Source organism: Choloepus didactylus, chromosome 20 (assembly GCF_015220235.1).
Source record: "Choloepus didactylus isolate mChoDid1 chromosome 20, mChoDid1.pri, whole genome shotgun sequence".
NCBI classification, from domain to species: domain Eukaryota; kingdom Metazoa; phylum Chordata; class Mammalia; order Pilosa; family Megalonychidae; genus Choloepus; species Choloepus didactylus.
Window position 1 is genome coordinate 49,326,365 of NC_051326.1, and position 25,208 is coordinate 49,351,572.

At 40.6% G+C, this 25,208-nt stretch overlaps 1 protein-coding gene and 1 long non-coding RNA gene across 23 annotated transcripts in view; one reads left to right on the forward strand and one right to left on the reverse strand.

The window, feature by feature from the left end:
* Positions 1-25,208, reverse strand: part of MYT1L (myelin transcription factor 1 like) — a 578,669-nt gene that overhangs the window by 24,398 nt on the left and 529,063 nt on the right. For all 20 annotated transcript variants that reach the window (XM_037812732.1, XM_037812728.1, XM_037812736.1 and 17 more), the window contains one exon: positions 24,585-24,806. In XM_037812732.1, the coding sequence (XP_037668660.1) occupies positions 24,585-24,806 (222 nt within the window). The remainder of the gene's footprint in view (positions 1-24,584; positions 24,807-25,208) is intronic.
* LOC119516385 overlaps positions 10,025-25,208 on the forward strand; it is a 32,033-nt gene continuing 16,849 nt past the window's right edge. The window contains exons 1-3 of one of the 3 annotated variants that reach the window (XR_005213296.1): positions 10,025-10,102; positions 19,011-19,053; positions 19,699-19,787. This is a non-coding gene — a long non-coding RNA (uncharacterized LOC119516385). Of the gene's footprint in view, positions 10,133-10,777; positions 10,817-19,010; positions 19,054-19,698; positions 19,788-25,208 lie in introns of all 3 variants that reach the window. The other 2 variants (XR_005213294.1, XR_005213293.1) reach the window with 2 other exon arrangements.

Here is a 25,208-nt window from a genome sequence, read left to right on the forward strand (position 1 = left end):
TATCCCCATAGTAGAATAATACCTGAACTAGAATAGGTTCTCAATATTTTTGAAAGAATGCATATATATGAATCCATTTTGTGATGCAAATAGTCAAGAGTATTTAAAGATAAATTTCCCATTGACTAAGCAGACTATTTAGAACCAATCGTATAGATCAGTGATCAAAAGGCCCAGATGCAAGTGGAAATAATGAGGCTGACATAACAACATAAATCTTGGATGTGCCTGAGATCTTGGAAGATGAAAGGAGTGTCTTGGAAAAGGAGAGGGAGAATAATTTTGCCAGGACCCCAAGTTAAAAGAAGACTCTATAGTGCTGCCAAAGAGAGAAAAATGCAGCTGCCACCTCTTGGCTGCAAGAAGGCAGAAAGGTCAGAGATATAGGGCAACATCAGAAGGCCTGGAACGGGTGCTTTTGTTTCAAGGCTGCTATCAGTCTTAGCAATAGCTGTAATTGCTGAGAGAAGACACGCAGCCTTCTGACTGACATGCTGCCTTCTGACTCTGTACAGCTTTGCACTGGTGTGATCTCCCAGAAAATAAGAGAAAACTCGTGTCTTCTTTGATCCAAACCTTGCTGGCCATTTTTCCTTGCAGCTTCTTGAAAATCAGGCCACACCTGTTTGGAATGACATAAACTGCAGGGAGTGGGGGACAGTAGGCAACAAAAGGATCAGCCATTATAAACTAATTAGACTCAAATTCCCCAAAGACTGTTGTTTTTCCTTCATCACAGTGAGGAGCACAGCCTAGCACAGAGCAGGAACTCAGTGGTTGTTTCCTGAACTTCCTATATTGACATAAGATACTGCTTTTAGCATCAGTGCTGTTAAAGACAGTAGTTGTCTCTGAAATCTGTCCCCTTTCCATTCTCACTTTTACCATCCTTGACAACTCCTTACTACCACATGTCAACTCCTGTAATTATCCTTTAGGCAGGTTCCTTGACTTCAGTGTCTTTCCCTCCCAATTCATACTGCATACTGCTGTGAAATAATCCTAAGAAAGCTCAGCTCTGATCCTGTCACTCCCTCCCGGAAAAACGTTCAATGGCTTCTCACAGGGCAGTGTCTAAATGCTTAAATGATTCCCTAACAGCCCTACATGATGGCCCTACACTAACTGGCAGGGTCCTTGCCCCCCACTGCTTTCTGCACTAATTCTTTATGCCAGCCGATCTATTTTTACAAGCATTTTGGCAAATGTGCACGAGGCTCCCTGTTTGTGTTTGTGCTCCTGTTCTCCCTGTTCTCGCTCCCATTCAACTGCCCTCCCAACTCTTCTCTACACTTTCCCATGTGAAATACTACCACCCTCCTCCCTGGCCTGACCCCTCTGTCCATTGCGACATCTTTTTCCTCTCAAACCCTAGGGCTCTCATTTGACATCTACTGTATTGTTTTAATGAATTGTCTTTTCACGCATTTATTCAACTCGATTCTAATCTTAAAGATCGTCCCTCAAAAGTCCTAGCACCTTGCCAGGTATATACAGGTATTCCAGGAACATTGATAGATTGACTTTCTTTAGTAAAAATACGTATCTATAGAAGAAGGAAATTACTGATTCTATATAATCCAGAAATCCTAGTTAAACAAACTTAATTTTTCTTTGAGATTCAGCTTTTACAGGAACCTTTTCCTGAGTGCCAAACCATTGAGTGCCCTCATTGCTTGCTGGCCACTCTCTCTTTTATGAGTCTTGCTACACAATTTCTGAAGGATCTGCTCATATAGATCCCTACACAGGGTGCTAAATCCTTTAGGGCAGGTCCTATAGTTTTTTTTCCCACAGTAGAGTTTAAATGTTTGTCCAGTTGTTGAGCTAGGCATGACAGAGATTATTAACTCGACTGACAGCTAGATAAGAGTGAAATAGGACCTCTTTCTCTGTCTCCTCGTTTGGTGCTCTGTTCTTAGTGTTTCGATTCTCTTTATACAGGACACAGAACCTCAGAAGATAGGAGGTGTTTTAGACAATCTCTGCTTACATTCTAGACTCACTTTCTACTTACTGTCTGATTCTTCCTCAGCTTTAGTGTTTTCATTTGTAAATGGGGATAACATCTGAGGAACGCCCACTTCACAGGGGTGTTTTGAAGACTGGATATAGAAGCAGGATATTAAACAACAACAACAGAAGGCAAATATCAGGATGGTTGTGCAACACTAATTCTTTACTAAGCATTCTCCTTTACTGACTGAAATACAGCAGCACGCGGCAAAGCTCAGACAACGCCATGGGCAGCGTCACCCTGTGGCAACGGGGCAATTCAAGCTGTTTAGGAGGGCAGCTCTGCCTTCAGGGGCCTTGGGGTTTTAAGAAGCTTCTAAAGAGGGGCTATTGTAAGGAGAGGGAAGGAGAAATCCTTCTAAGCACCTCCCACCCCTTGTAATTTTCACTTTTGTCTCCTGTTCTAGATCCAAGTTGTAAAGCTGACTGGGAAATGAGTCCTAAGAGGGAGGAGATGCTGTGTGAGAAGAAGCCAAGGGAATTTCCCAATGAATGCTTTCACGACGTAAAAGCAGCGGCCCCAAACAGCAGTTTAGAGAGGTGCCAAGGGTAAGGCCCATAAAATAAGGACAATCAATGTGACACATTTTATTCCTTTAAGATGATTTCAGGGAACATGTGATTTCACTCTTTCGTCCAGTCATGGATCCTTCCTTTCAATCGTACAGCAGAGCAACCGACAGTAAAGAGCCTGGAGATCTGCTTTCTAGTCCCAGCTCTGACACCCTAGCAGTGTTAACGTGGACACATCACTGCCCCACTTGGGGCCTTGGGTTCCTCCTGAGAGTGACCGCCCAGGTGGCCTCTGAAGATCCTTCCACAGAGGGATTTTATACTAAGATCCGATCACCCCCATGCTACCAATCCTGAGTAGAGAAGGGTGGTTACCTAGGAGATGGGGCACCTACAGTCAGCACACTAACTACCTAATGCTAAAGAGAACCCTTCATAAATATTTGTTGCATGAATGAAAGTACAATGCTACCTTATCTTTCATTGCACCCTGTTGGCTTCGGCTACTGAAATCCCACAAGGATCTTGTCAGGAGGTGGTTTCTGCTGTGAAGTGAGCCTGTGGCACAGACTCTACTGGCAGCGAAGCAGGGGCACTGGTTTTATTTTCATTGAAAAAGTCATGTTTCTTCCTGACTAGATTTTTAAAAACCTTCCTTAGTGGGTGCATTTAAATATAGTCATATATTTTAGTTATCTATCTCCCCATCAAGAATTCTCCTACCTGGAAAATAAAATAGAATTAAGTTATGGATAATTGATGGATAGAAAATAATGAAGAAGAATGTTCAAATAAAGCAAAATCTAATAGAAGTAAAGGGAGTCAAATAGATCCATAAATATCTAGACCGGTGTTTCTCAATCTTGAATGTGCAGCAGAGTGATCTACAAGCTGTTTAAAATACAGATTACTAGACCCCCTGCTGGGATTCAGTACCAAATGTGATGACAGTCTTATGTTGCTTCTCTTAGTGTTCAGTTAATAAAATTGCTCTCTGGACTGACAAATAACAGTATTATTAAATGAGTATTAAACTTAAGCTAGAGTTTTGGAAATTAAGTTGGGAAACAAAGACTGGCCCAAAGATTCATGTATTTTACTCAATATCCTTGTTTTCAGTTTCTTCCATTCTGATCCAGTGATGAACCATCAGTGTGAGGTCAAATTTAGAAGTAAATTTTGTTAGAAGGACCTGGCCCAGACATCTTTGTGTAGATTGCCAAACTTTCCTTACTGGAAGAGGCTGCACTGCCATCTAGTGGCTCATGCTAACTTGAGCTTTGCCGTCTGCACTGGTGGGAGTGGGATGGGAGTGGAGTGGGGTGGATAGAGCTGGTTGCAGTTTCTTAGGAAAAGAAGTCTACACATCCACCTTCTTGCTAGTGAAGTTAACTCCGGTGATTATTTCAGTGTAGTGAGAGGGTTAAGTTCTGTCTTAGTGCCAGGAGTTCTGGGCAGCAAATAGTTAACCTATCCCTTCACCAGTTTACCTCGGGCTCCAGACTTCCTGGCACCTGGGGCCAGCAAGTAGATTGCCAAATTAGGATTTCAGGCAAACCCTTTAGAAGGGTTTCAAAAGGAGATCTTGAGAGGCCCCAACATATTAATCAGGACTTTAGCCTTAAAGGGACCTTTTTTCCAGGTACACTACAATTGCAAATACTGAAATAAGTAAAAATTTCCAGCGGGAGAGATGGTTAAAAAGGCATTTCGATGATGATTGTTTATAAAGAAGGAAAATAAGTAATTCGAGAGAAAGTAGGGGTATGAGTTGTTCAGGAACTCTCCTTCAACTGCCCAGAAAGGTGGCAATAAGAGAATTTAGTTGGAAACAAAGAACTGTGGACAGCAATAATCCCGTGAAATGTACGGTTTTGCACCCAGCAGGGACCAGTGTCTGCCTCAGATTCACGTCCAACAGCTCATATCTGTGCAAAAGGAGTTTCAGGCCGAGAAAGGGGTAGAGACCTCATCATGGTGAGTGGTCCCTGAGTACGTACTGCCTACGTGAAATACAGTTCAGCATTTCAAGATGCAAGTTTCCTTTACACTCAGTTTTACTATCATGTTATTTATTTTGCCATTTAATCTTTTACCATTACTCTTAAAATACTATTATTATGTACTTTATATGCTCTGTAATACGCTACATATATAGTCTATATACTATTACGCTACTAATACTGATATAATATAATGCTATTTATTTATTTGACTACTTATTAATTTATTCATGATCATTGAGAGCATTTTATTAACAGAAAAACATTGATGCAATGTAGTTGGTAATAACCTCTCCTCAATTTAACATCAAAGTATAAAACATCTTCCCTGGAGCAGGTCTTTAACATTTGCTTCTCGGGACTCTAGGGTTTCAAAGGCTGCACCCCAGGATGTGGGTGTGGGGAACAGAGCAGTAGAGTGTCCTCTCAGCCCTACGAAATTTCTGCACAGATTATTTATCATATTCATTCCTATCTCAGCACAAAGGGATGCCTTTGTGGTCCCTTTTAAAACCAAGATCCACTGTTTGTAGTTTCTCTCCCTAAAAGTATTCCTGTGCCAAATAGTGTGCTCTCAAGCTGTGGAGAGAAAAAAGCGTTTCCAGAACTGTCTGTCTCTGTGCCAGGTTGCCATCTCTGCCACGCCTATGCCAGAGCCAAGTGCCTGCTGCCTGTCCAGAGTGGAGCCTGGTATTTCACACTGGTAGGCACTTAATTAGCATTTGTGGAATGAATGGGAGTTCAAGATACATTGATAATGGATGGCTTTGCAATAGCCCTGTTTCTATTGCTTATTTCCCCCTGGAGCCAGCATTTGGACTGCATTTTGGGTTTATCTGGACTGTATTTTGGGCTTATTAGGCTTTTGTGCATGCCCTCTTGCAGCACGTTATTTATTGGGGAAGTCTGTCTCCCCTGCAAGGATGCGAGATTTTTAAAAGGCCCTTTCACAGGCACCTTTGTAAAGGTAGTGCTGTGCCCAAAGCTGGCCTCTGGAATAGGGCACCCCTACTCAGGGCCAGCCGACAAGGGCAAGCTGGGCAGAACTGGAAAGACACGAACCCTCCCTCACCCTCAGTTGAAATAAGAGAACAAGGATGAAGCAGAGGCACTCACTGTTGCATGGAGTGAAGTGTAGGTAACTAGAGGCTCTGCCCTGGGGGTGCCATAGTTGTGGCCTTCCAAGGAGAAGACTACAACCTGACCACTGGCAGGCCCACAAAGGAGAGGCTGACCCCACCACTTCTTCCGAGCCCAACAGCACAGCAGCGGCAGCTAGGAAGAGAGATGCAGAACCGGCAGATGTCCTTTCCCCCCAAACCCCCAAAGTATGAAGTCTAGGGGGCTAGGAGAGGCTTTAAACCAAATATAAGAATAGAATTTTCAGAAGCCCAGGACTGAGTCTTAAGAGTGGAAATACAACTATTTAATAACCAAAATGACTGAAAAGTTATGAACTCCATTAAATAAAGTGTTATCAAGGGAGTCCATTCCCCAGAGGGGAGAGAGGGTTTGAAGGAGCATGGTTGGTAGTAATTCTTAGAAAAATAAGACCATTCCATGTTTCTGCTCAAGTGAATTGAGACTCCCCAGAGGTGAGAGTTACCTGCATTATTTGTCAACTCTTACAGCAATGACACTTCCTAGAGATAAAACAATGGGCCCCGCTCCACTGAGAGCCCACCATGGAGGCCATAGCCTGTGTTGGGCTGCAGCAAGTGTAGAAATGGGACTGCTGTATGATTACACAGACTCCCACACAGCTTGACCTGTCTCTCTCTGCAAAAGCCATCTGGCCTTGTGAAGGGGCAAGTATAAAATCAGCCTGCTTCATTTTCATAAACAAATGTCAATCTAAAAGCCAGAGGGGAGGACGGGTAAATGCAGATCTCTTCCATCCAATCCCAAAAACCTGGCCCTTGCTCAAGAGATCAATTTTGGAGCAACTATTCTGCGTCTGTCAAAAATGTTCTTAGGAAAAGAAAACCTGGACAAAGACAGTTTGAAGAGTCATTCTTGTAGGTTGTCTAACTTCATGTCTGCATTCCTTCATGCAACATTTATTGAGTGCCTTCAAGTACAGCAATAAATGCTAGGAAAAAATGGATGATAAAATTAATAATAATGGCCAACCCTTATATAGTACCTTGCTTATTATGCCCCAGGCATGTTCTTAGGACTTGACCTAATACTCAGCACTTACAATACTTACAGCAACCCTGAGAATGCAGATACTACTTCTATTCCCATTCTACAGAGGAGAAAACTGAGGTACGGGAGGTTAACTTGCTCAACACTACATACTCAAGAAGTCTAACACTAGAATTTGAGCTCTTTACCCTTCTACTACTCTTCTGTATTCATCGATGAGTGGCGGATGATTCAATCACAATCCCTATTCTTGAGGAAGTCGAAATCAAATACGATCAGAAATCCACATGAAAAGATATCTCTAAAAGGGATACATGTGATCTGACAACATGAATGATATATAACAAGACGGAGAATGTAGGCAAGATTCCACAGAGGAGGTCAAGTTCGAGTGGGTATTTAAAAATGGATAGTTGTTTGAAAGGGGTAAAGAGCAATGACAGTTCAGGAAGAAGCACGAGCAGTTATATGAGGCAACATGGCATATTTACGGAGTGCCCAACAGTTTAGAATATCTGAAGCTGCGAATGTGGATACACAGGAGACCGAGGGACAGAGTGACAAATGGAGCTGGAGAAATCAGTAGGAACTCTACAAGGACAACCACATTTGCCTTGATAAGAAGATGAGATTTGATTTCTAGGCAATAGAAAGGATTAGAAGCATTTAAGATGGGAAATAAAGCAATAAAATTTGCATCTTAGAAAGCTCTCTTTGGCAGAAGCATGGAAGATGGGTTGGGAATGGAGGAGGGAAGTATTGAGATAGGCTGGGTGAGGGAAGATGGGCAGTGAACACTGCAGCAGTGGTGAGGATGCAGAAGAGGCTTGGTCACTGGCAGGATGGGCATCTGAAAGACACTGGCTTAGATCACTTTAGGAAGTCCTTCACTGAATTATGACTTCAATGCTAAGCCCTCTGCCTGTATGATGAATCTACACAACAAAGGGCTGTATCACAAACATTGCTACATCTCTTGAGCTGTCATTCAAGGTTTGGCTGGTTGTGTTACTCAAAGCTGTCTCATTTTTCATTTTAAATTCTTTTTTAAAATCAAAGACTCCCAAAGTTAAATAGCAACACAGGCTAATAATGAAAAACAGCAAATTGCTGCTTAATCTCCCTGCAACCCAGAGTCCACTCCCTAGAGGTAGCTCTTTCTCAACAGACTTTGCAGTTTCTTCTTGAATGAATTTCATTGTTTCTACTCCTATGCCTTGATTTTTAGATTGTAGACCTTATATTGATTTCTTATTTAGAAGACCGGTTTTTAGTTTTCTTACACCATCCACTCGCCTTCTTTTCTTGCCACCCTCCCAGTGCAACTATTGTTCATAGCTCAACCCTGCTAATTGCTCGGATTTCATTTTCTTTTTTATTTTGGATTACTGTAAAAGTGACCATAAATTATTCCCCTACCTTTATTGAGACTCTTTGGCAATGACCTCCTGTTCTGACTCAGGGGTGGCCTTGTGACTTGCTTTGGACAGTTATCACATGCTATGAAGACTGAGGCTTAAAAAGCTCTAGCACATTGGCACTTGCTTTCTTGCAATTCATCAGAACTCTCTGACCACCTATATGTGAATATGTACAGAGCAGTCCCGTGAATAACAGCAGACATCTAGCCCAGTAACTCTGATGTCCCAGCCAAGAGCCTCCATCAGCCAAGAGCCAGCACCCCAGCCATACAGGGGATTGACCCTTCTAGACCAACCAGTCCCGATCCCAGTGTATTGGCTGAATGCAGAGCCACTTGTTGAAACACAGACTTGTTAACAGTAAGGAAACAGTGGCTGTTTAAGACCATGAAGTTTGGAGATGGTTTTTGAAACAGCAAAAATTAACTGATACCCATGTTCATCTCTCTCTGTCTTCAAGTTAATAATAATAATAATAATGATCTCAAGTTTTAATTTGCTTTGCTTTTCTATGTGTGTATTATTAATTTATTGATATAACCACAAAGCACCTTTTATTACAGTCAAACAAATCAGATGTTGGCAGGTCAGGTCCATTTTTTTCTTGAGATATCATTCCTTTAACCCTTCATTCTCCTGTTTTGATCTTACACAGGTTGCACCGTCATCCGCAAATTTCCCTTTGCTACTCTCCTGTGTTGGAGCCTCTGTTTCCTGGATCCCATGTATTTCTCCTTCTTGGTTTACTATTCATTTTGAAGGAGCACATTCTATAGTAGGGTTCTCATGGCTATTTGTGAAGTAAATTTTTTGGCCTGTTAGAAATATCTTTTCTCTTCTTTTACAGTGGTATTTTGATTGGGAGTAGAATTCCAGGTGGGTGATCATTTTCTAAGAATGTTAAAGGCATGGTTCTATTCATTTCGAGTTTCCAGAGTTCTGTTGAGAAATATAGTGTCTCTGAGATTCTTTTTCTTTGGCTCTTTTCTCTATGGGAGACTTTGGGGTTTTCATTTCCTCTTTATCTCTAGGCTTCCAAAGTTTCATGACGATGTACTTTTGTGTGGATATGTGTGATGGATAGTTTTATGTATCAATTTGGCTGGGCTATAGTAACTCAAACACGAATCTAGTTGTTGCTGTGAAGGGTTCTGTAGATGTGATTAACATTTGTAATCAGTTGACTTTAAGTTGATGATCTTTGAAAATCTAGGTAGGCATGATATAATCAGTTGATAGACCTTAAGAGTAGAACTGGTTTCACTGAACAAGAAGAAATTCCACATGTGGGTGGAAGCTTCAGCTCCTGCCAAAGAATTTTTGTTTACCCTTCCTGAGGGCCTGCCCTTTGGATTTTGGTCTTGCCTAGTCAGCCCCTGCAATCTCAAAAACCAATACCTTGCAGTAAATCTCTCTTTGTATCTGTATGCACGTGTGTGTGTGTGCATGCATATGTATAGAATATATTCATATATGCACACATATACACACATATATACGTACATATTGCAGTACAGGATAATGAAAAACTTGGCTGGTCTTCATCCTCAGTCCCTAAGGAAGCAACCTCTCAATCTTTGGAATTTCCTGTGAGGGGAGTGTATTTTGTTCTTCATGCTGGGCCCAGGACAGACCTGATTGTTCATATGCTAATGAGACAACAGGGAGGGGCCAACCACACCTGCAGTCTTAGGTAGGGGCTGCCCCCACCAGAAAGACCAGCCTTTTGGTTAGGAGGTTGGGGCTTGGAAACACATCACTTCAGTCCCAATTCCCTGACCTCTGGGAATGGAAAGGGTTTGTAGATGGAGTTCAACTACATGGACATGTGATTCCATCCATCATGCCTGCGTAATGAGACCCATGTGAACTCTGGACCCTGGAAGCCATTGAGAAAATGCATCTCTGTGCCAGGAGGCACAACAAATGCCAAAGTTTGCATTTGTGACCCTCCCAGACTTCACCCTATGCGTCTCTTCTTTTGGCTGCTTCTTATATGTATCCTTTTACTATATTAAAACTATGTTTGTAAGTATAAGGCTTTCAGTGAATTCTGTAAATGGTTCTAGGGAATTATCGAACCTGGGGGTGAGGGGTGGGGTGGGAATCCCGAAATTTCTAGCCAGTTGGTCAGAAGTGCATTTTCAAAAACTACTACTAGTTGGTTATTAAATGTCCTGAAGTATTTCTCAATTTAAAGAAAAATTGTCTCCTTTTTCCAATGTTTTCTAACCCTAATTTAAGGGAGGTTTTCTTAACATTATATTCTAACCTAATTGAAATTTTTATTTTGCTCATTTTTTTTTTAGACATCTTTCTTGTTCTCTTAATGTTCTTGGGTTATGAATATGATCGATTTTAATATTCTTTTTATTCCTTTATGTCTGATGACAAATTGTAGTTTTGTTTTTTTGAAAGATTTCTTCTCTTTCCGAGAATGAGTTTCTTTTCCTTTATTTTCCCCTTCCTCCCTCTCTCGCTTCCTTCCTTCTTTCTTTTTGTTTGTTCATGTTTATTTTGGTTTTGTCGTGTTATTTAGTCCCTTCCTTAAATGGCTGGTAATCCTCGGCTGTTCATTCATGCTAAGGACTTTCTCAAATACCAGTAACTGTAGGTTCTTTTCTCTTGGATCTGTTGACTCCCTGGAGAAGAATCCTTCACTCTCTTGTCTAGAGTGGGCATGAGAGAGGTGGAGAATGCAGAGAATGCAGCGTAAGTAGATGGCCAAGGCTAGGTTCTGTGAGCCAAGAAGGGAAGACGGCTGGGGGCTGGTCCTCACCATTTCATTTAATATTCTTCTTCTTACTAAAATAGTTCACGCTTGTTTCTTAACAGCTTTACCCAGTATCCCAGATCCAAGCTTCTCTGGTTTAGCTTCTCTTTCTGCTGATGTGAAAGAGAAGTAATCACCTGGAGGTGTGGGGCAGGGCACCTAGGAGTTGAACTGCTTCCTATAAAGATTTTTCAATTAATCCTGTTTTCAACCCTACTCTGAATTCCTAACTTCAGAAGTATCTGTTGGCTATTATTCATGGATTTTACAGGGATCTACAGTACACATTAGCTCTCTTTTTTTCTTTGTTTCCTTTCCCCACTTCCATCTCTCCATCTCCAACCCTGTCCCTTACTTTTCAGGTGCTTAGCAGAGTAGAGCGAGGTGACACCTGAGTCATCAGCTTTACAACTGCCAATCTTTTGTGGATGTCTATTGTATGCTATTATCTTTCCGTATTTATTTTTCATCTTGTGGGCTTGTAAAATGAGAGCAAGTCATTTTAGTAGAGTTTGAGATTCAGGGGGGAAAATTTTGTATTCAATCTGTGGAGTTTGATTAGAATTCTCACTGAGATATCTATGAAAATTTAGTACTGGGGAGTATGTCCAAAGTGTATGCTTTTTTTCTCTCCTTTTATGTCAGTCCGTATGATAGGGAGTGCAGGTTGTGCCCAGTATGTTTCTATCCTTCTTCTTCAGAGATAAAATCCCCAAGTGTGAGCAAGGAACATGGCTACCCACACCTTGGGCTGGGTGTGGCCAGATGACTAAATGTGGGTCCAGGGGCAGTCGGGGGGAAGGGGAAGAATTGCCTGCAATTCTGGTAGGTGTCCTTAAAGAGAGAGCCCCCCTGCATCCACCTCCTCTTTCCTGCTGATTGCAACTGGACAAAAGGGCTGTTGGTAGGGCAGTAAAATAGAACTTGGGGGAGACGTGACAAGATAAAAAGTGCCTGTGATTCTAGTGATCATGGAGCTACCATGTCCACCTTAAACTGCTTGTATTCATATGATAAAAATAATTAATTTTCATCAAATTATGTCACTATTCAAGTTTGCTGCCAACTGAACTTAATGCTGACAAATACAGACAGTAAGAAAAATATTTCTCTTTTTGTTTCCCTTTTTGCTTGTCTTCCAGGGAGCTCAGAGCTAAATTTAGTTTTAATCATGTACATTAATTGGTTTTGGGTTCTTAGTACAAATATTTTCCCATTTTCCTATAAGAGTTCTCTATCCTCTTTCTTTTACTTGAATTATAACTATTCCATGAATATGAGTTTTTACCAAAAGCAGCCTCAAATGACATTTACATATGGGAAGATAGAAATTACAGACAGAGATAAACATGGCAATGAAGATGTGATGCTCTCAGGAAAGGGGGTGATGTCAGTGACCAGCAATCCTCTTGGTGAGGGGCAGTTGTTTTCATCTGCCCTTGGTTTTACTCTCTTTGGTTCAGTTCTGCTGCTCCGCATCTGACCTCTTTTGCCCATCGAGTTGGAAAGTGGGATTAGCTTAGAAGGTGTTGCTGGATGAGTGCAAGATGATAACTGCTAGAGCAGCTTGCCGAGCAGGTCTGCTAAAAGGGGACCAGCAGCCCTGCCTTTAGATACTCGACCAGCCCTGCATATATTATACTACTTCGTGTTTCCTAGAAGAATTCAGGAAAATTATCAAGTACCCGCAAGGAGCTGCAGATGGATTGTTTTTTGGCTAGATCTGTACAATTTCATATGGTAGCCACTAGCCACATGTGGCTATGTACACTGAAATGTAAGCTAACTGAAGTCAAACATAAAAAATTCAGGTCCTTTTTCTCAGTAATAAAATTTCAAGGGGTCAGTAACCTCATGTGTCTAGGATCTATTGCACCAGACAGCGTAGGCCTGGAAAATTACTTATGTGTTGGCATAAGCCACCTGATAAGGCCTGTGAAGAAATGAAATCATATCACCTGTAAAGTAAGGCTGCTTGCGGGGGGTGGGGGGTGTTGGGGCATGAGGGGGCATATTTAATGGTGCTTTAGAGTAAGGACCAGGGTTTCTTGATTGGGGCTAGTGAACAGTTTATAGTTTGGATATATATTTGGAGAATAATACATAAGTACATGTTAGAATACAACCACACTGAAAAAACATTTCATAATCCTAAAAACCTACTATTCATTTAGGAGTTGAAGGTGATCATGGGCTTATCAGAAATGATTTAGAGAAGACAAAATCCTGGATCATAGTTTCAGTTCAAACACTAATTATGGGGATGTCAAAGTTTTTGTTTTGTTCTCTATTTATTTAGACTAATATACATATTGGGACCTAATAGCTTCTAAGAGGTCAGATTCTAGTTTATTAGAGATAAAAAAGACCTTCTTTGTTTGTTTTGTTAGTTTTTTTTGTACATTGGTCTTCTCTATACAATTATTACAGGCTAGGGTTCTGGGGAGTGGGGTGGGTAGAGACTGTATCAAATTTTTTATGTCTCCAAGGATCCTGGCACAGAGGCCAAAATAATGTGCTATGGTAGATGGGATACCACTATGGCCTTCAAGATTCCTGCCCCCAGTGTTCAAGCCTGAAGAATGTCCTCCGCTTGAGTGTGTGTCGAACTGTGAATGTGATGGGCTGGTTGTTTTCCCATCAGGTTCTGTTATATAAGACTCCTTGCAGCAGGCTGAAGAGAAATTCTCCTGCTGGCCTTGAAGAAGCTGCCATGTTGTGAAAGAGCCACCTGGGTAGGACCCTAGGGTGGCCTCTAGGAGCTGAGATCAGCCCTAGCTAACAGCCAGCGAGAAAATGGGGACCTCAGTCCTACAACCGTAAGCAACTGAATTCTGCTGAGAACCTGAATGAGACTGAAAGTGGGCACTGAACTTGATGAGACTGCAGTCTGCCAAAACTTTGTGTTCATTCTGGTGAGACTCTGAGCAGAGGACCCACTGATGCCAGGCAGAACTTCTGACCCATAGAAACTGTGAGATAATAAATTGGTGTTTTAAGCCACTATATTTGTGGTATTTCAGAAAATGAATGAGAAAACTAATTTAGAAAACAAATACAGTGCTCATGCAATAAATGATAGTTCAGTTTTACAGGCTGCTCTTCAAGGTTATTTTTAAGCTTAAATTTATTCATTCAACATTTGCTGAATGCTTTTTAGACCATGGGGATATAAAGATGAGATGGCGAATGTGAAAGTGCTTTTGGAGGAAGAATTCTTGTAAAAATAAAATATGACAGCCTTCCACCCCAGTAAATGCTATTCAAAAATATTTTGTTTTTTCAGGCAGAGGAGGTCTAACAGATGTAACTTTTAGCTTTTAATGTTTCATGGTGCCCTTTGGGATTCACAGTTTGAGACAGATGTTGGATCTGAGTTCTTTCCTCCCAAATGCTTTCTGTCAAACACTAAAATACGGATATTCAAATAAAAGAATCTGAATGTGTGAGATGCTTTCAGGAAGCCGTAGCAGCAGGTGGCACACTGTGCATTGGAGAACCACATCGAGGGGCACTTGATAAGGAGAACGCTCCATATGTAGGTGCCCGTCTGGTCCAGGAACTGAGCCTGACTCTAAAGGGCAGTTGAATGAATTCAGTCCAAAATCGTTCTCAAATAACCACCGGACGAGTACAGCAAATTATCCAGAGGAAACAGCTCTGGAGATAAACAGTGAAGCCATTTAAACTCTTTCAAATGGAAAGCAGTGAAAGAATGTGGGGAGTTAAGGGAATGTGTTTCCTACCATCTGCAGTTCATCACAGTGGTGCTAGCTGAGCCTGAACCTCTCTTGTGGATGGATGTGGGAGGAGGATGTGGGAGGAGAGGAGCTTTAAAGCAAAAGCCAGGGGCAGTGTGTGGAACTGCTGTGTTCAGGGTGCATGAGGCCCACAGCCCTACACTCCTTGCCCAGCACAAGAGTCCAACTATGTCTTCAACCAGGTCTCAACTTCAAATGTTTCGTTCTCTCCTTACAACACTCTCATGGAGAGTAGCCTTTCTGTGTGGCTCATCTCTGAACAGAATTCTCCAGGGTTAATGCTGGCTCCTGCCTGCCAAGCCTCCTTTGGCAGCAAAACAAATTCTAAGATCAGTGTTGGGGATTGAATCACGTCCCCCACAAAGATATATTCAAGTCCAAATTCCTCATCCTGTGGGTGTGGATTCATTTGTGAACAGGTTCTTCAAAGATTCTATTTAGATGAGGCAAGATTGAATCAGCATGGGCTTTAATTCATATGACTAGAGTCCTTATAAGCAGAGGAAATTCGGGTACATCAGTCAGTAAAAGCCAGAGAAGGAGAGAGAGAGAGATGGCCTTGTGATGGGGGGCAGAGTCTGAGCCACCATCAAAATTCTACAGACTCCTGGTGGAAGCATGGACTGTCAAGATCTTGACGTTGGATTCTGGCCCCCAAAACTGTGAGACAATACATTCCTGCTGTTTGAGCCAACCAGTTTTTGTTATATGTCATAGCAGCCATGGAAAACTAAGAAAATCAGAGTTTTGAACAAAAACACAGCCGTTTACTTTCTTTTCCCACAAACATGGCAACCTGGATAGACAAGAAAGGGTTGATACTGAAGGGCTGCCAAAGGGAATCCAGAACTGGTAATTTCCCAAGAGGTAGAGCACAATACAACTACCAGTTCAGTACATGGTTTGGCCCTGAATGTAAATGTTCTTCATTCTCCTTCTGGCCTATTTATACCTTCTACTCCTTCAGTTGGGACCACCCTCCCTTGCTTGATTCTTGCTTCCTTTCCTCATCTCTTATAGCCCAGAGAAACCTCCAAATTAGGAGATGTTCTTTCTTGTGTTGCAGACTGAGGTATGATTTATTTCAATATGCCTGGGTAAAACAAAAAGCTACCACCCGGTCTGAAGGAGCCCTTGGCAATGTCTTCTTCATCTCCTGCACCCATTCCTCTTGCCAGCAGCAGAAACAGGAAGTGGGGACCCAGGGAAAGTGTAGGAAGGGGCAGAAGTGGTTAGCTGGAGGAAACGTGAAAGTGTCCAGAGAGGGCCTTTAAAGAGAAACCACGAGGAACATTCCACACGTAGCAAGGCCCTAGGTTTTTGTCTACTGCATGGATTACAGCTGCCAGACCTGTGATCTTCTTTATTCACTGTTCTGTGGAATTTGAATGCATCATCAGAGAAGGTCTTGAGCAAAGAATAACAAGGACCTCCTTCAGTGTCTTCTGTTTATATGCATGGGTTTGGTAAGGGTGGCCAAGGTCTTAACCACAATAACCCTCTTTGCTCATCATCAGACATTGGAAACATTTTCATCGTGGGCCAAGGGCAGTAGGGTGTTCCGCCTAGAGAGGACAACCCTGGGTAGGGAGAGAGCTGCCTCCACTTTACTTCCCCCTCTAGCCCTAGAGAATAGCTAGTGATATTTGTTATGAGACAAAAAAAAAAAAAAAAAAAAAAAAAAAAAAAAAAAAAATCTATTAGACAGGTTGTAAGAGCTTCATTGAATAGCTATTTTTTGAGTTCCTGCACTGTGTGAAGTCCTGTACGAGGTCCTTTGGATGTGTCATTATTGCTGTAGAGGAATTCGATGTAGATGTTGATGGCCCCATGGATGAGGTGGAGGCTACGGCTGGATAGTCTGGATAGTGCCTAGTGAAACCCCAGCTTTTACACTTACTGGAAGCTTGCTGGGATTTAATTACTTCATCTCTAAAATGTGGACTATACGGACCTCAGGGTGCTGAGGTTAAATGTGTAAGTATGTTTTGGTATACAGTATGGCTACTCAGGATCACAAGGAGGCAGGATAGCATAGAGGTTTTCTTTTCTCCTTGAGCTCAGAAGTAGACTACACCCCCTGGCTTCCCTCACAGTTGGATAATTCTATTCCATTTGATTGAATTCTACCTATGGGATGTGAGAGGAAGTGATGTGCATTGCTTCCAGACTTGGCCCCTAAAAATCTCCTACATGTGATCCTCCATGTTTTTTCCTTCTTTCTGGATGGCTGGAATGGAGACAATGGAAACCGTGTGTGAAGATGGCAGAGCTCTGTTCTTATGTTCACTTGCCCCATTCTGTTATTCAAACAAGAAATAATCTTTCACTCTATTTGAACCATTTTGGGTCTATTTGTTATAACAGGTAGCCTATCCTAACTAATATTTATATTAAATGAGATAATGTTTGATTGAAGAAACAAACCTTCACAGGGTATCTGACACATAGCAAATACCCAATACATGGTGACTTGTTTTTACGACAATTCTATTAGAAAATATCAAACAAAATAAGCATTCTAAAAAATGCTATTTCCTCATTTATAATGGACTATAAAGAGACTGAAAATGAACAGATTAATTCACATGGTCCAGGTAGAAAACATTTAAGAGGATTTAGGGTGTGATTTTTTTTCATTAGTTATTTTGGACAAGGCTTTATGAAAGATATTATGACTTTATCTAAATTAATTAATTTATATTTCAGAGTTAGAAGCAGTGTACTTTAATTTTGCAGAATCTTCCCAAACTTACTTGAAGCAGAGTGAGAATTGAGTTGATAGCAACAATGTGTGTTTAATATGCTTACACTTTTTGATGGTTAAAGAATGTTTTCCCCCTTCTCTCCTTTTCATTTCCTCCCTTCTTCTTCCAGCCTGTATCTCTTCCCTGAATTTACTGAGCTTATAATATGCATTGCCTTTGAGCTCAGTTCTTGACATTCCTATCTCACACTTGTTGAAGTGTCTTTCCTTAAAGATGGGGTATGGCCAATAGTCTCTTGGGTTTGTTCAGACCAGGGTGGCACAGTTTTCTAGCTTCCTCTCTACTTTTTCTACCTAATTCTTTTTGCTCCATTGCTTCCCGACATGGAATTTTGCTCTTCGGTATCTTTTCTACACGCCTGGTGAACCATTTGTGTCTGACAATTAGGTCTCATTTCTTCAAATATGCTCTATTAAACACACAGCTGCTGCCTATTTTTAACCGCAACTTTCCAAAACATTTTTAGATGTATTGAGTCACTGGTATATTAAAACGTTTTTAAAATGCTGATATATGCTAGCCACTGAGCTAATTAATTACTATGGATATGCACAAAAACCAGAAATGCTCCCTGCCTTCAAGAAGCTGACTGTCTAGTGGGGACTCATACATGTAAACAGATAGTTACAATACAGTGCAGCAAACACAGCAGTTATTCAATAGTGGGACAATAATGGAAGGGATCACTACTTAGAGGAAGTCAGGTGAGGTTTCACCGAGTTGATAATAAAGAGCAGAGTCCAAAGAGGCAGGAAAACACAAAGGAGAAAAGCAATGAGCCGGAGAAGTCAAACTGCCTGAGCTGGAACCCTGGCTCCGTAACTGACAGCCTATGTAAGCTTGGGCAAGTTATTTACTTTCTCTTTGTCTCAATTTCCTAATCTTTAAAATAGGGAGTATTATAATACCTATTTCATTGGGTTGTTCTAAGATTAAAAGGGTTAATATACTAAGGTGCTATGACTCTGCTTCACATATAATAAGCCCTAAATTGCATCAACTAATATTATTTTGAAGGATGAGGAGGCATTAATGAGACAGATGGGGAGATGGAAAAAAGGGTGTTCTCAGTAATAAAAAGGTACAGAGGGGAAATATCATGATACAGATGGAAACCTGCAAGATACTCTTTTCAGTAGCTCAGAATGCCCAGCTAAAAGGGTAGTAGGAGATGATATTGGACAAAGAAACAAGGCCAGGTCAAGGAGAACTGTGTATGCATGCTATGAGTTTGGATTTGATTTCTCAATCGACCCATCTGTCGGGGACTGAATCATGTCCCCCACAAAAGACATGTTCAATTCCTAACCCACTGTCTTGTGGGTATGAACTCATTTGTAAATTGGGTCTTTGAAGAAATTAAGGCCAAATGGAATCAGAGTGGGCCTTACTCCAATATTACTTACAGTCCTTATAAGCAGAGGACATTTGGATACAGCCAGTTGGTAGAAGCCAGAGAGGGAGAGAGAGATGGTCATTGAAAAGAGACAGAAATCATCTACAAGCCAAGGAATGTCAAGGATTGCTGGCAAATCAGAGTCTCCCAAAGCTACAGACTCTGGGAGAAAGCATGGCCCAGCAATGCCTTGACATTGGACTTGTAGCCTCCAAAACTGTGAGACAAATTCCTGTTGTCCAAGCCCACAGGTATGTGGTATCTGTCATAGCAGCCTTGGCACACTTAGCACCCTATCTTCTCTGTCCTTTCCTACCTATCTGGAACCCCACACTTGCTCATTTGAATCATACCATAGCCAACACCCTCAATTTCTTCATTCATTACCCTTCTGTCCCATGCACCTTAAAAGTCTTTTACCCTGATGGCCAAATATTATGGGGCCTTCCTGTCAGGCTGATAAAGCCACTACTGATAAAGGGTCGCTGGTTTCAGCTGAGTCCTGCTTGGCATCACCATTATTCATTTTACTCTGTTGCATCCGGTCTTACAGACTATTCCAAACATTTGCCACTTCCCTTAAGGACCCTGCCTAAGGTGCCCACCACTCTCTCTTTTACCTGTTAGCTGATGCCATTGTTTCCTGTGATGAAATTACCATCTTCACGTATGATTCACGTTAACTTCCTGCCTGCCCTCACTTCCAGTGTGTCTATAGCCACACTTATTCTGCTTGATTCACACCTTTATCTCGTCCTTGACTCTGTTGTTTTCTGACCTCCACCAAGATCTTGCTCTATTAACTCCCTCTGATGCCTTCTGTATCTTTAATTTCTTTCTCTCTCCTGGTTTCTATTCTTTAGACAATATGTGTACTTACATTTTTCTCTTCCTAGAAAATCCTCAGGACACATATGGGCCCTGTGTTCCCCTTGACCCTGACACTCAGCCCCTGCTGGATGACTCGCTGCTGCAACTGCTTCAGGTATGGCTGCCTGTGACAAAGTGCTGATAATAACTTGACCTTCAAAATTATTGATGAGAAGAAGCCTCCTGATGGGAATAATCTTTCAATCTCAAATACTCAAGAAATAGCAGGCATGAATTTATCATGAAGGGCATGTGTTTTTAAAATGTGCCATCTATAATTAGGGAAAAAAGGGAACTTCAGAATTTTTTATTATTTAAGTATCAGTAACATGTCTCAGTAGAAACATTTGTCTTACTTATATGAAAGATTTGGCTTTGAATGACCTATTTTTCATTTTAAACACTGCTTTTCTAGAAAGGCCTAGTGAATCCCAAAAGATGAAAGAAAACATTTTTTATTTCTTTTACATTAGGTCTGTTTTTATTCAGATACCCCTGAGCTCCAGAGAAAAGGAACTGGGAGAGAAATATTCCTTTCCAATCCTTTAAATATATAAAATATATAAAGGATTTCAATTGTTCCAGGAGTTACTAGGAAATGAAATGGAAACAATTTTGTGACAAATAGGATACTGCAGATGTGTCAGCTGTAAACATCATTATTTGGGGGAGAGGAATCAGAGAGTCTATGCAGTGAGTATAATGTTATGAAAAGGAAATTTGAGTGAGAAGGCTTGATGTACAAGAAGACCCTGAAGCCATAGGAAACTTGCTTCCTCCTTCATCTACTGTTTACATTTTGGCACCCCCTAAGAAAGCAATTATTTAGTCATCTAACAGGGTTGTCACAATTTGGGAGAAAGGAAAATGAAAAAAAGAAACTTCTATTTCAGCCTAGTATTTCCCTCTGATTCTGAAAGTAGCTTTGATTTCATACACATAGGTAGGAGCCACACATCTAAAAGTGTGGACACTGGTCTCTTTTGGGAGGGGGTATCTTTTTTTGGGTGGGGTTATCTTCACTATCACATTAAAGGTTGGAGAAAGCTGTCTGTCTGCTCCAAGGCCATGCTCCTTCCCAGGAAAGAATATATTAGACTCTTTTATATGCTTATTTTTATACATTTAGCTATGTATGTGCCTAGTATTACTATTACCATCATTAGCTATTATTAATGTTTTGCCTTCTTAAAAAAATAAATGAAAATTTGTCTAACAGATAAAAACCATAGGTCGAGTGTGCCTACAGGGCCTGAAAATCTCTTTTACCTAAGTGCCCTTGTCCTTTTTATTTTTTTCTTTCACACAAAGACACATACATACCCTACAAAAAGGGATATTTTTCACCTACACCAAGATATTCAGAAACACAGCTCTACACACACCCCAATTTCCCTAGATTAAAGAGAGACTTTCCCTTTCTCTCCTTAGGGGTAACTAATGTAAGCAGGTTCAGAGTGTTTTCCATTGAATCTTTATCAGAAAATAAAGTAACAAAGTATCCTCAAAGCTCTGCCAACCAAAGGTATGACACCTAATGCAAATTAAATCTGAGATGTTCTAAGATTTTTATCCTTTCTGGCTCCATTTTACCTGAAGAAGAATAATGCCCAAGACGGGCAACTCAGTGCCCTTCCCAGCACAAGCTGTTGACCTCTAGGTGAAGGCTGATGGTCATTTTTGCCCTGCCTTATGCTTTGATGGCCTCCTCCAAGGACCCTGGACACCTAGAGGGAGCTGTCTAGGCTGGTAGCAAAAGTGTGGTGTCTAACAAGAATGAAGCAGAAACCCATAGAGCTCTGAGAATGCATTATTTGCAGATAAGAAATGGAGTACAACAGGGAATTTCTAGAAAGGAGAGTTTCTTCATGCTGCAAATTGTCTGAGTAATATGAACCTGTAGACTGTGATTTTCTTCACACAGTATGATCTGAGCCCAAAGATTCCATCAGCTTTGTAAAGATGAGTTGTGTGCATGTGCACAAACTCTCCACCTCCCTCTGTCTGAGTCCCTGGTGACATGCATCCCTTTGGAGAAAAGAATAGGGAAGAGGCATAAATCCAAGTTGGTGGCTGGCTCAATCTTTAAGAAATCTCCTTTTCCGTATCTGAGCCTCAAGCAAGAAAGTAAACAGAAATATGTGGTGGTGAGAACCCAGGGTGGAGACCTTTGTTTTGGCATCTAAGGGGAGGATTTTTGGGAAGACCATGCCGGGATAAAGCAGGGCAGAGGGAGGGTGTGGTTCCTTGTGAATCCTTCTGACTCGGAAGCCTGACCTTTTAACTCCTATGTTCATACAACTTCTCACAAATGCTGTTTAGGATATACAAGTAATGCCTCTGAACAAGCTGCACTATAGAATTCAGATGAGTTTGCCTGTTGAGAATGAGAAATAGCTTTCTGAAGCAATGTAATCTGCACAATGGGAGCTACTGACAAATGCTTATTTTCTTGACCTTAATTTGACAGTTCAATCAAATTAATTGGTAATTTTACCAAGTAGAATAAGAATTATTTCTACTTGGTAAAATTAAATGGGACAAAATCTAAGCAAAAGGTGTACTTGTCCTAAACGGTGAGCCCTCTGCAAAGTTTAGCTTCATGTAGATGCCAATCTTCTTGAAGAATGAGTTTTTGAACCCAAGGTATGCATGTATTTAATCAAATAAATGAATCTGTTTTTAATTGTGTCAGATTAGCAAAGCATAGATGCCATTATTCATCTACTGTATGGGTGGATTTTTTAAAGTTTTATTACTCTTTACTTAAAGGTTTGGGAAGTAGGAGCTTTTTGGAGGGCACTACTTGTCCAAATCTATTTGCTCTGAGACTATATCCAGTGTTTGCACAAGTACACTAAGATGTACATATATAAGGAACTATATTGTAGACTTATTTGTAATATTCACATCCAGAAAGGAGACATAAAGTATGCATGTTTGATGGACTACATTACTGTAAGGAGGAATGAAGCAGTTCTCCGAGTGTTAATATGGAAAGGTTTATCCATCTAAGAACAAATGTCTACTATTTGCTGGGCCCTGGGTCTATAATGGTGAGAACACAGACAAGGTTCCTGTACTTATTCATTTATCTAAGATATATTGTGCTCTATTTGTATAAAAAGAAAAAATCATGGTAAGGGGTGTGTGTGTACTTGTATGTACATGTGTGCCTGTATTCATATGTGTGTGTGTGTGTGCTTTTATATTTAAAGGAAAGTACTAAGCAGATAACCAACTACTTTTGAGAAGTGAGTTGAGAGATTGGGTCAGTAAAGAAAATTCATTTTTTTTCTTCAAGCCCACTTACCTTGTTTGAATTTCCAACATGAGCAAGAATTTCTTTTATATTTAACATTGTTTGCACATTTTCTTGAGCATGCCATTATTCCTTTTAGTTTTCTTATCAACTTTGGCTTCATTCTGTTTTTGATATGGTTTTTACAGATAGATTCAAGTTGCATGTATGCAATTTGTGTGAAAAATAGCATGATAAGAGAAGCAGAAAGGGAAAAGTTGTGAATTCTCCCCCAAAAGTCATGACATTTGCATTGCATATATGATATGTGAATTTTCTCCTACATATCCTCTCCAACCTGGTTTTCATGAAGCTGGAGGACACCAAGCCTAATCTTATATCAATAAGCCACTCATGATTTGTCTATACTGTACATAATTCTTCTACAATGAGAGTATCTAGCACCATTTGATTCAACGAAGTAGGCCTCTTTTTCTAATACAATTTAATTGCATATATTTCTTTTTAAATTAAGCAAATAAAAATTAGTAGAGTTGATGGAATCTTTTGGAAATTTCCTGATCTATCTTTAGTCCAGGCATTAAACATGAGGCCAGTGGGACACATGCCATCCTTTTGTCCAGAGTGTGTCCTGCCTGAGATTTTAAACAAAGATAAATAAATATACAGATATTCACGTGTCTTTGTGTATGTATGTGTGCATGTAAAATTAAAACCTAGTTTCCTTTTTAATGTGTATCATGATAAAAAAGCATTTGAAAACCACTGTCCTCATATGTGGTTGAAGGAGTCTGGGCTTTTTAAAAAAATTGGTTATTTTCCCCCATTTTTTCCCATTGTCCCACATTTTCCACATTTCCCACATTTTCCCAAACCTCAAAACCTCACCAGCTAGGTATAATAGTTTTCATTATTTTCTTTTCTTTTTAAACAAGAGCGATGATTAGAAGCTGCAAATGTTTACATTAAAACTGGCCAAGTTACAACACAGGCTATGACTCCTGGGGATGAATCTGGACCCAGCATCGTGGGATTGAGAATATCTTCTTGACGAAAAGGGGGATGCAAGATGAGACGAAATAAAGTTTCAGTGGCTGAGAGATTTCAAATGGAGTTGAGCGGTCACTCTGGTGGACATTCCTACACACTATATAGATACCACTTTTTAGGTTTTAATGTATTGGGAATAGCTAGAAGTAAATACCTGAAACTACCAAACTCCAACCCAGTAGCCTTGACTCTTGAAGCAATTGTGTAACAATGTAGCATACAATGGATGACAGTGTGATTGTGAAAACCTTGTGGATCGCACTCCAGTGTATGGATGGATGAGCAGAAAAATGGGAACAAAAATGAAATGAAAAATAGGGTGGGATGGAGGGAATGGTTTGGGTGTTCTTTTTTACTTTTATTTTTTATTCTTATTCTTTCTGGTGTAAGGAAAATGTTCAAAAAACAGATTGGGGTGATGAATGCATAACTATACGATGGTACAATGAACAGCTGATTGTACACCATGCATGATTGTATGATATGTGAATATATCTCAATAAAACTGAATTTGATCAAAAAACAAAAAACAAAAAACAGCCATTTAGAAAACTTCTAACAGAACTACGAAAGAAAACAACCAACAGGGTAATTACTCACCTACGATGTGTGAGGAAACTACCACTGACGTGTCCGGATCCATCACATCCTGGAGTGGGACATGACATACCTTCTGTCTTCACTGACTTCCAGGAGAACTGGGAGCCATTGAGGTACCCATCCTTTTGCCTTTTGGCTGCTAGGGGGCACCCCGACGCACTGCGGTGGGAGGCATACTTTCCAGTTATATGACCCTGACCATCACAACCAGGAACTGGACATCTGGATAGCAGATAGATGAGATAAACTTTATTGTCTTGCCATCATATACCTGGTATCCTCTATAACAAAGTCAAAATAACCTGACATGAAGAAAAAAAAGAACAATCATGCTCTACTGGCTAAGAAAAAGGAAAAAATAAAATAGAAGACACCACTTAGTGGAGTAATTAAATATTTCATCTTCACAGAAATACTTATTCCATGGAATGCTTTTCTGGAACAAAATTTCTTTCTTTCTTTTTTTTTTTTTTTTGTGAGGAATGGCTGACTCCAGCATATGAAAAAGAAAAATTATATTCTTACAGCAAGTGAAATACAGGTGTCTGTTTAAAAGACACCAATTCGGACAGAATAATAGCTTTTATGGTAGAAAAATGCAAAGTTAAAGAGTTGTAGATTATT